The sequence below is a fragment of the Hoplias malabaricus genome, chromosome 6, assembly GCF_029633855.1.
Source record: "Hoplias malabaricus isolate fHopMal1 chromosome 6, fHopMal1.hap1, whole genome shotgun sequence".
Taxonomy (NCBI): domain Eukaryota; kingdom Metazoa; phylum Chordata; class Actinopteri; order Characiformes; family Erythrinidae; genus Hoplias; species Hoplias malabaricus.
In genome coordinates this window covers 5,797,818-5,809,335 of record NC_089805.1, presented here as the reverse complement: position 1 = coordinate 5,809,335, position 11,518 = coordinate 5,797,818, and the positions used below count along the sequence as shown (strand labels likewise).

General features: G+C 44.8%; 1 protein-coding gene across 1 annotated transcript in view; it reads right to left on the bottom strand.

Annotated features, from left to right (window-relative positions):
- Positions 1-6,775: 6,775 nt before the first annotated feature.
- Positions 6,776-11,518, bottom strand: part of pkn1b (protein kinase N1b) — a 24,367-nt gene continuing 19,624 nt past the window's right edge. The window contains 2 exon segments of the mRNA XM_066674119.1: positions 6,776-8,732; positions 11,329-11,409. Of these exon segments, the coding sequence (XP_066530216.1) occupies positions 8,529-8,732; positions 11,329-11,409 (285 nt within the window). The 3' untranslated portion in view covers positions 6,776-8,528.

The window sequence follows — 11,518 nt, the reverse complement described above, 5'->3', positions numbered from 1 at the left end:
ATGTTTTTAAAGGCTGGTAGTTCGAGAGAGCACTCAGTTGATGCTGGGCATTTAGTCTCATTTAACTCATTAGTACACTGACGTTATTAGGTTTAGTAATTGCAACAGTCCTGACCACTTCTTTTTTAAATACACAGTGGCTAGTCAGCAGCGTCATTTCTCTTTTACCCCTCACAGACAGTCACCCGGAGGAAACCCACGCAGACACAGGGAGAACACACCACACTCCTCACAGACAGTCACCCGGAGGAAACCCACGCAGACACAGGGAGAACACACCACACTCCTCACGGACATTCACCCGGAGGAAACCCACGCGGACACAGGGAGAACACACCACACTCCTCACAGACAGTCACCCGGAGGAAACCCACGCAGACACAGGGAGAACACACCACACTCCTCACAGACAGTCACCCGGAGGAAACCCACGCGGACACAGGGAGAACACACCACACTCCTCACAGACATTCACCCGGAGGAAACCCACGCAGACACAGGGAGAACACACCACACTCCTCACAGACAGTCACCCGGAGGAAACCCACGCGGACACAGGGAGAACACACCACACTCCTCACAGACATTCACCCGGAGGAAACCCACGCAGACACAGGGAGAACACACCACACTCCTCACAGACAGTCACCCGGAGGAAACCCACGCGGACACAGGGAGAACACACCACACTCCTCACAGACAGTCACCCGGAGGAAACCCACGCGGACACAGGGAGAACACACCTACTCCTCACAGACAGTCACCCGGAGGAAACCCACGCAGACACAGGGGGAACACACCAACTAGTAGTGCAGATATGGAGGGATATAAATAATGTTGCCTACAAACTTTTGGTACTTATTATATATATTTGATTCCATAGTCGCATCCCAATGTATTGGTGTTTTTCTGCCTTCAGTTCAGCTCCTGAAGTCCTACCAGTTGGAAACATCTATTTAGCTAAAACAAAGCTGGATAATTTTACAAAAGACTGCTAGGATTCTCATTGTCTATTTGTGGAAGCACTGGCAGACGGAGTGATGATACATAATTAACTGACATACAAATGTTTCTGGAAAACTTTAAGAAAAAGTAGGAAAGAGATGTAATACAGCTGGGAGACTGTGGTTGAGACTTTTTTTCTGAGAAAATGCAGGCATTGCTACAATCTTAGCTTGAATAGCCAGCTGAGAACATTTCAGGGTCTGGATAGATTAGGAAATAAAAGGCAAAAAGGAGAAAACACATGGAGATGGATTTAATCTGTTTTCTTTCAGAAGGGTCCTCAAAAATGTTCCTGGTTTTGCCAAAACTCTCAAATCACATATTTATTCTTTAATTTCACTTATGAGCATTTTTACTGAGAATAGAGTGGTGTTTTTAATGCACTGATAAATACTTTATTTAAGACAAGGTGGTGCAGCAGGTAGTGTCACAGTCACACTGCTCCAGGGATCTGGAGGTTGTGGGTTCGATTCCCGCTCCGGGTGACTGTCTGTGAGGAGTGTGGTGTGTTCTCTCTGTGTCTGTGTGGGTTTCCTCCGGGTGACTGTCTGTGTGGGGTGTTCTCCCTGTGTCTGTGTGGGTTTCCTCTGGGTGACTGTCTGTGAGGAGTGTGGGGTGTTCTCCCTGTGTCTGCGTGGGTTTCCTCCGGGTGACTGTCTGTGAGGAGTGTGGGGTGTTCTCCCTGTGTCTGTGTGGGTTTCCTCTGGGTGACTGTCTGTGAGGAGTGTGGGGTGTTCTCCCTGTGTCTGTGTGGGTTTCCTCCGGGTGACTGTCTGTGAGGAGTGTGGTGTGTTCTCCCTGTGTCTGCGTGGGTTTCCTCCGGGTGACTGTCTGTGAGGAGTGTGGTGTGTTCTCCCTGTGTCCGCGTGGGTTTCCTCCGGGTGCTCCGGTTTCCTCCCACAGTCCAAAAACACACGTTGGTAGGTGGATTGGCGACTCAAAAGTGTCCGTAGGTGTGAGTGAATGTGTGAGTGTGTGTTGCCCAGTGAAGGACTGGAGCCTCCTCCAGGGTGTATTCCCACCTTGTGCCCAATGATTCCAGGTAGGCTCTAGACCCACCACGACCCTGAACTGGATAAGGGTTACAGATAATGAATGAATGAATTATCTTATCTTAATGTACTATAATGTCTTATACATTAATACTCATAACAAGTCTTGATTCATGTCATTCTTTTCTCTTTAGCTGAAAACCCTTGATTTCACACTGGAAATATAAAAAAAACAAGATGCTTTAAAAGAAAGCAGCACAGAGACTCTTCCTAAAGGTACTGAATGGCGAATTCTGAAAATGATTTCTGTCATTGGAGAGAATGCTGTTCCAATGAAACACGGCCCGATGCTTAGGGGCCACATAGCCTTCTAGCTGACACTTGGCATTAAGCATGGTGACCTTCAGATCAACTGTTAATTCCTTTCATGTTTTCAAACGTCCACTGAAATTTCACGGTCAGCTGTATCAAAAACTGCAAGCAAATGATCACTTACAGCTCAGTTGGGAGACGATCCGGTGAGCTGTTGATATTTCAGGTTAGTCCGTTTTAAAAAGCTTTAACCCTTAAAAATCCCACAGTGTATGAGCACAACCTTATCTAGAATCTAGAAAAAGAGAACATTCTGGTAAAGAGAATAGTGTCCAGTATGACCAGCAGGTTCAGGACTTGTCTTGTCTAGACGGATTATTTGGATGGACGAGAGCGGGGGGGAAATTGCCTGATTGAGAGTTTTTTCCTGTTTCCTTTGGGCTATTTAAGCCCATAAGCTGGTGACAAGGAAAGATTTGTGGGGACTTGAACAGCTAGTGAAGCTAATATATATATATATATATAGCAATTTCGCATATCCAGTGGCTTTGAGGTTTCCATTGATGAAGAATGGCCCCACTATCTTTGTACCCCATATACCACACCATACCATCAAGATGTGCAGCACCTGAAACTATGGATACTGGAAGCCTGTGCTCGCATTTCTCCTGCGGTGTTGCTATCAGTGTGTGAAGAGGGTTGCATTGACAATCCAACACAATGGGCAGCACTTTGAACACATTTTATAAGTGGTCAGAGACTTGTAAATAACTCATGAAAGAATAAAGTTACGTTAAAACCAAGTACACCATTGTTTTTCTTGTGAAATTCCCAATGTGTTTGATGTGTCACATGAGCCCCTTCCCATTACAAAAACAAAAGTTGGATTCAAAATGGCCGACTTCAAAATGGCCGCCATGGTAACCACCCATCTTGAAAAGTGTCCCCCTCTCATATACTAATGTGCCACAAACAGGAAGTTAATATCACCAACCTTTCCCATTTTATTAAGGTGTATACAGTTAGTCAGTTTTCCCTAAAAACATGGGGTGAGAACAGGGATTGAGAATCTGAGAGTGTCTGATTATGTACGTTTCCTCTTGCTCATAACTGAGTAGCAATCCAGCCGTCAGAATCTAGCAATTTTCAGTGTAAAGGTAGAGTGTTTAATTTTTTTCTACTACAGAGGGCATCCTGACATCTCCTTGCTTCCTTTCCATAGCAGCCCCTGGTCTCCTGCCTTAGCTCTCTATTATTCCATGTGGTGATAATCTGGTACATTACCTCCACAAATCTCTCATCCTCTCTTTTCTGTGTTTTTCAACTCTCTTTCTCTCTGACGTCTGCCTTTGTCAGGTGAAATCCCATGCCCCGAGGCAGCTGTCTAGAGTTTTGGGGCATGATGTCCCTGTTCTGAGGTAGAAGGGCTTGTTTTAAGGCCTGTGGAGAAGAAAATTTGAGGTGTGCCGTTTCACACAACTGTAGGCCTCACACCTAACAGCATAAGATGTGGCAGAGAATGAAAGCTAATTGGGCTATTTTTCCATTAGCAGTAAGTTTCCCCACAAGGGGGCGCTAATAGACCTTTTGTACAATATCATAAATCTGTAGACACAGGAACAGTACAAAACCTGCAAGGGCATGGTGTAGTTTTAGGTTTGTTTCCCCCTCCTCTCATGGTTAGCGCTAGGTGTATTTCACCCATCTGTAGACGTTGGTCACGTGGCTGGAGTGAGACCATGTTAAACTTCTTAAAGGCATTGTTCATGATTTTAATCAAAAAACACTTTTAATATATTTCTGAGGGTGCTTCCTCACCAATTGCTGCTCTTCAGTCAGTTTGCATACTTGAAACCGATCGAGTGTCTGTAAATGTTTTTTTTTTTAAACTAAAGGGGCTGTTTCTCACTCTCTGCTCATGGTGGAGAAACAGCATCTGGGGATTTTTAGACAACGAATAGACACCCAGACCATGAAAAGCATGAACCGCGGTGAGGATATTGCTCTATTTTTGCTGTAGATGGAACTGACTCTAAATTCACAACAACCGAAGTTACAAATGCGTTTCTGTGGAAACAGTGCAAACAGTGAATAAAAACTTCAGACACAGACACAGGGGCGGCACGGTGGTGCAGCAGGTAGTGTCGCAGTCACACAGCTCCAAGGGCCTGGAGGTCCTACTGTCTGTGAGGAGGGTGGTGTGTTCTCCCTGTGTCTGTGTGGGTTTCCTCCGGGTGACTGTCTGTGAGGAGTGTGGTTGTTCTCCCCGTGTCTGCGTGGGTTTCCTCCAGGTGACTGTCTGCGAGGAGTGTGGTGTGTTCTCCCTGTGTCTGCGTGGGTTTCCTCCAGGTGACTGTCTGTGAGGAGTGTGGTGTGTTCTCCCTGTGTCTGCGTGGGTTTCCTCCGGGTGACTGTCTGTGAGGAGTTGGTGTGTTCTCCCTGTGTCTGTGTGGGTTTCCTCCGGGCGACTGTCTGTGAGGAGTTGGTGTGTTCTCCCTGTGTCTGCGTGGGTTTCCTCCGGGCGACTGTCTGTGAGGAGTGTGGTGTGTTCTCTCTGTGTCTGTGTGGGTTTCCTCCGGGTGACTGTCTGTGAGGAGTGTGGTGTGTTCTCCCTGTGTCTGCGTGGGTTTCCTCCAGGTGACTGTCTGTGAGGAGTGTGGTGTGTTCTCCCTGTGTCCGCGTGGGTTTCCTCCAGGTGACTGTCTGTGAGGAGTGTGGTGTGTTCTCCCTGTGTCTGCGTGGGTTTCCTCCTGGTGACTGTCTGTGAGGAGTGTGGTGTGTTCTCCCTGTGTCTGCGTGGGTTTCCTCCAGGTGACTGTCTGTGAGGAGTGTGGTGTGTTCTCCCTGTGTCTGCGTGGGTTTCCTCCAGGTGACTGTCTGTGAGGAGTGTGGTGTGTTCTCCCTGTGTCTGCGTGGGTTTCCTCCGGGTGACTGTCTGTGAGGAGTTGGTGTGTTCTCCCTGTGTCTGTGTGGGTTTCCTCCGGGTGACTGTCTGTGAGGAGTGTGGTGTGTTCTCTCTGTGTCTGTGTGGGTTTCCTCCGGGTGACTGTCTGTGAGGAGTGTGGTGTGTTCTCTCTGTGTCTGCGTGGGTTTCCTCCGGGTGACTGTCTGTGAGGAGTTGGTGTGTTCTCCCTGTGTCTGTGTGGGTTTCCTCCGGGTGACTGTCTGTGAGGAGTGTGGTGTGTTCTCTCTGTGTCTGCGTGGGTTTCCTCCGGGTGCTCCGGTTTCCTCCCACAGTCCAAAAAACACATGTTGGTAGGTGGAGTGACGACTCAAAAGTGTTCGTAGGTGTGAGTGTGTGAGTGAATGTGTGTGTGTGTGTGTGTGTGTGTCTGTGTTGACCTGTGAAGGACTGGCGCCCCCTCCAGGGTGTGTTCCCGCCTTGCGCCCAATGATTCCAGGTAGGCTCTGGACCCACCGCGACCCTGAACTGGATAAGGATTACAGATAATGAATGAATGAATGAATGACACAGACACATGTGTTTTTTACATATCATTTGACCTCATTGCTCCCGTTTCTCTGATCAGACGTTATAGTTAGGCCTATCAAACACATGTTTTTGTTCTAACTCATTTCTAAACACGCCTGGCAATTTGGATCATACCTAATACTGTGTTAACACTAAGTGTTGCGCTAAGGATTTTAGCAAAAATTTACTTTTTTTTTCTACTGGGTGGGAACCTGAACTCCACACCAGTAACTGAACTAAGGAACTTAGCACATGTTGCTCTCAAGGGGATGAAACAGTATCAGAGCAAACTGGGTGTGAGATATAAGTCAGAACCTGTAGCTTTTAAAGCTGTTTCTCATTATAAACCCCATAATACCAGCTTGCGTTGAATGATTTTAAAGTCAGCCTGAATTAATTTCTGGATTTCATGCTGTTTACACCAGTTTCTGACTCACCGGTAACTCCTCACTCTCAGGGAGCCTTTTACTAGGTATTTTCTGTTGTTGTAACCCATTCACCTCAAGTTTCAAATGAGTTTCAGATCATTATTTCTGTATAACATGATTATTCACATTATTGTAGCCCTCCTGTTCAGCCACAGACATTTATCATGTCTCTCTCAAGGCTTTTCTGGCAAAGAAACAGCACCGCTGGCTCACTGTCTGTACTGGAAACTGCATGTGAAACAAAACGCTCATATGGACAACATCTTAAAAAAGATCTGGGCCACTTCAGGGAAAGATAAGGCCGTGCCGGACAAGGAAAACTGAACGTGGCCCAATGAGTGACATCTGGTGAATGTGGTCCTGACCTGGTGGGAGTGGTCTACTCATGTGCCCTCATTCTGATTGGCTAATGAAAATGGGGTGTGTGTCAAACCAGGGCTAGAATCATTTGCAGTCAGTGTAGACACAGGATTGGCTGATGGGAGAGGATATACATGTTCATATTATTGCTTCAAGAGGCCAGCGATTACTTTGTATTTATATTTCAAGTAATTCATAGACTCAGACACGGCATGGCATCATCACAACTGACAGATCAAATCCCCAAACATTTTTTTAAACAGAGCAGCCAACAAAGGCAAATAACAATGTGGACTCACCAAAACACAGCCTTACACACACACACACACACACACATACACAACAGTTATTTTCAGTTTTGTCAAGGAATTACATGTATTCTAACTCCCTCTAGTGGTCATAGGTTTGTACAACAGCAGTTACCAACCATCCTAGTTTCAGACAGACATTCCGTTCCAGAACAATGTACAAGACATGAGGAGGTGGAGAGGTACAAGAGGGAGGACAAGAAAGAGAAGGAAGACGAGCCGAACAGTAATTGAGAATACGTGACAAGTTTTAATAGGGTTGGACGATATGACAAGATGACATCGCTGTCACAATATGTTACAGTACTGTGCAGAGATCAGAGACCGCACTATTTATATAATATCTAGTCAAAATGGCATGAAGCATGAAGAAGATAGCATTCATTATCTGTAACCGCTTATCCAATTCAGGGTTGCGGTGGGTCCAGAGCCTACCTGGAATCATTGGGCACAAGGCGGGAATACACCCTGGAGGGGGCGCCAGTCCTTCATAGGGCAACACACACTCACACACACACACATTCACTCACACCTACGGACACTTTTGAGTCGCCAATCCACCTACCAACGTGTGTTTTTGGACTGTGGGAGGAAACCGGAGCACCCGGAGGAAACCCACACAGACACAGGGAGAACACACCACACTCTCACAAACAGTCACCCGGAGGAAACCCACGCAGACACAGGGAGAACACACCACACTCCTCACAGACAGTCACCCGGAGGAAACCCACGCAGACACAGGGAGAACACACCACACTCCTCACAGACAGTCACCCGGAGCGGGAATGGATCCCACAACCTCCAGGTCCCTGGAGCTGTGTGACTGATTCACATTCAGGAGTTTCTTTGTTTCGTTTGCACATTTTTGTCTTTTTTTTTCATTTTCTCCAGTGCGGCCTCTGACCTATGCAAAGTTATGTAGATCACAATATACTCATATATCAATCATTAATACTTGGGCAAACCATTCAAAAACATGTTTGAGTAAAAAGAGATTATTTAAAAATGGGCACACAAGGGAGTTTGTGAGAGTTTGACGTTTTACAGCCTCAGAAAAACAAACAAAAATAATCGTGAAATCGTGAAAATGTCTTCAAGTAGGTTTTTTTGCCATATCGCCCATCCCTACCTTTTACTAAGTTCACAAATGTGAGGCATCACAGTGCAGGTATATGATGCTACTACTGGACTGCTGCTATAATGCTGGACAAACTTATTTGTTCCTGAACTCATCTCCCACTGAACTTCCTGTAATCTGGAATACTGAATCCCCTTTACTTATATATTTGTCAGCCCTTTATTCATATTCCAGATTACCCAGTGGCCTTTATATGTGCAAGCAAACCACTCTTCCATCTCCCCCTCAGTGTGAATTTAACACTGAAATACTTTTGTTTTAATCATAAAAAAGTGGTCCTTCCAGTGTTCATCGTAGTTCTGAACCTGAGGATAAACAGCATTATTATTTAAGATCAATGATGGCCAACCAATGAACTCGAACCCAGTCCTCCCTGGCTCTGCAGGCTTTCCCAGAGAGTAGGGAGCATCTGTGGGGCTTTTGATGGAGACTGGGACACAGCCTAAATCTCCAAATCACAGTATCAGCATTCGATGGCGTTCTAATCAGCAGAAAACCTTTGTTGTTTTTCTAGCAGAGGTCAGAGACATAGTCAAAGTCTTTGAACAAGTCCTGGTCTTTGCGAGAAAGTGTCCGGCGCTCTCGGGGGGGAGTCAGAGCCGGAGCCTCGGTGGTAAACTCAGAGTCGAAATTGCTGACATCCTCTTTTCCTCCTAAAGACGGCACAAAAGGCGGAACCACTTTCCTCTGCAGGAGAGCCTCCCAGTCGATATTCTGCACGACACACATTCACAAATAAGGACATAAATCATTACTTATTCTGTTCATGATGCTTTATTAACTGCCTACTTCAGCTAAAGGTACATTCATTTATTCATTGTCTGTATGCTGCAAGCTGTTGCTCTCCTTTAAAGGGAAGGTCTCTGATTGTGGGGAAATGCAATTCTCTCTGGTTGTTTACATTCAGATGCTCCACAGTTTTTAAGGTTTGAGGGGAAAACGACTGTTGTTTGTACGTGGCTGAAGTCTTATCCCAGTAAACAATTAGCCGTTGATTCAACGTTGAAATAACGTAATGACTGCCGTCTAATCAACGTTCTCTTAAGGTTGGAAATGAAAGTTGAAAAGACGTCCAAACACAGACATTGAAAAGACGACTTTTAGACGTATTTTGGACGCTCCTTGTTTACTGGGATTTCAATGACTGAATTACAACAGAAACTAATTTCCAACTCGAGCAATGCAGTTAATTGTCTCCTGAGTTTGGAGGCATTTCTACGGAGCCCCTAAAGGGACTGGGAGGGAAAAAGACTTTTGCGTTCCCTCGCAAATACTTTGTGGGCTTGCTGTGCGTGTCAGGTGAACTATGGAGCAGCTCATTGAATCTTACTTTGATCTTGAACTGAAATATAAAGCCATAGCATCTCTTCTCAGCAGAAAACATGGGTATGTTATTGGGGAGCGCCAACTGAAACGTTTGTTGCTGTGTTGTTAATTGCTATGAAATGAGGATGAGAGAATTTAAATTGCAAGTTCATGGACAAAGGTTACGTGAACAGTACAGAGATACAGACAATGAACACAGTTTCCAAACAGTGGGAGAGAATGGAGAGTGAACACCTGAATAAATGTGTAGCTATTGGTAATGTATTGGAGTGATGTGTGTAAAAGTCAGTTCTGGCAGAAAATGGTATCCCGTTTTTACTGCAGCTTTAAATAAAAGAAAAAAAAAATCAACAGAATTCCCAGATAAAATTAAACGAAACTCCGTGTCTGGAGTCCGCTCGCTGAGCCATGTCTCTGTAAAAATCAATCCGCAACATGCCCTGAGATCTCTGTGTGTTGCGCCACTGCCTTACACCCTCCATCTTGTTACTAATTGACCGGATTTTTGTTTGATAGAGACTTTGGTAAAGGTTTTTCGATAAGATTCTTAGCTTGACCCCTACCCCAGTCAAAAACAGCCGTCCACACTTTTACTTTCTTTCACGAAGCCGCCTACGTGTCATACACCTGTTACTATGGAGATACGTGGAGCTACGGCGTCCTGACTAGCATTTTCAGGACGCTACCGAACGTATATAAACTTACTGTTCACAACTTCCTCCGATGTTAGGCAGTTCGTTACAGACGTATGAACGATTCACACTGGCAGCGACACTGTGTGTTAGTAGAGATAAATAAATACATATATAATGTTTCAAGTGGCTGGATTTCCCCGGAAACTGCAGTGTCCTGATGTGTTGACTGAGCCACAAAGACAATTGTGTATCAAAAAACATTTGCAAAGGAACGCAATGTATTTGTGAGGGAACGCAAAATCAATATTATTTTCCCCCCATTCCCTTTAGGGGCTCTGTACATTTCCACCTTAAGTGGTCAGAAAAAGCAAAAATACGTCAATATTACCCACCTATGAATCAGGAATTGAGCAAAATCCTCATCCCAGTTTTCAATATTAGAAGTTCTCTTTTTTGTCTTTAAAAAAACTGCAGATGCCTCTGCCATTTACTCATTTAAAGACACTGGCTGAGTAATTATTTTTTTATTTTTGAGCATGAAAACAGACTGGATAGCTAGCCAATAGCGAGGAAACAAGTGTTTTTTTAATTACAGTTTTAAACAGTTTAAAAAAAATTGTATAAATAAATGCTTGACAGCATGTAAAATTACTGTTTTTGAGGCAGCACACATCTTTAGTACAGCACAGGAAGAGTCTGAACAGATAAACAACTAGTTGCCAAGTGACGTGCACATTTGTATATTCCATCCCATACAGCACCTGGTTTTCAGTTCTATCAGGATACAATCCACACACTAGTCACACGAAGTGTCCAGGTGTGAACGGGGTCTTAGTTTCAGAAGCTTTGTGTTTAGCTACATGTTGTTATTTAATTTTAAATATATGACAAGTAAACCATGCTGGCTTCAGATATAAAACAGTTTATAATTGTTTATATACTTTATTTGAATTAATTTGCATTTAGTCAGAGAGAGAGAGAGAGAGAGAGAGAGAGATACTGTGAGAGAGAGATAGAGAGTGAGAGAGAGATACTGTGAGAGAGAGACAGAGAGAGAGAGAGATAGAGAGAGAGAGAGATAGAGAGAGAGACAGATAGAGAGAGAAAGAGAGAGAGAGAGAGAGAGAGGGAGAGAGAAAAAAGAGAGAGAGAGAGAGAGAGACAGATAGAGAGAGAAAGAGAGAGTGAGAGAGAAAGAGGGAGAGAGAGAAAAAAGAGAGAGAGAGAGAGAGAGAGAGAGAGAGATAGAGAGAGAGACAGATAGAGAGAGAGAGAGAGAGAGAGAGAGAGAGAGAGAGAGAGAGAGAGAGAGAGAGAGAGAGAGAGATACTGTGAGAGAGTTTGCTCACCCTAAAGAAAGGCTGCTTCTTCACATCCTCTGCGTCTTTTTCAGTGGAACCCAACCTTCTCTCAGGGTTCCGTCTCAGCAACTACCAATAAAAAAAAACAACACAAAACCTGCCAATCATATCTCCCAGCCAATCAAAGAGCAGCAGGGAAGGCTATTGAGTTGATTACATGTAACTTCTGATGTAATGG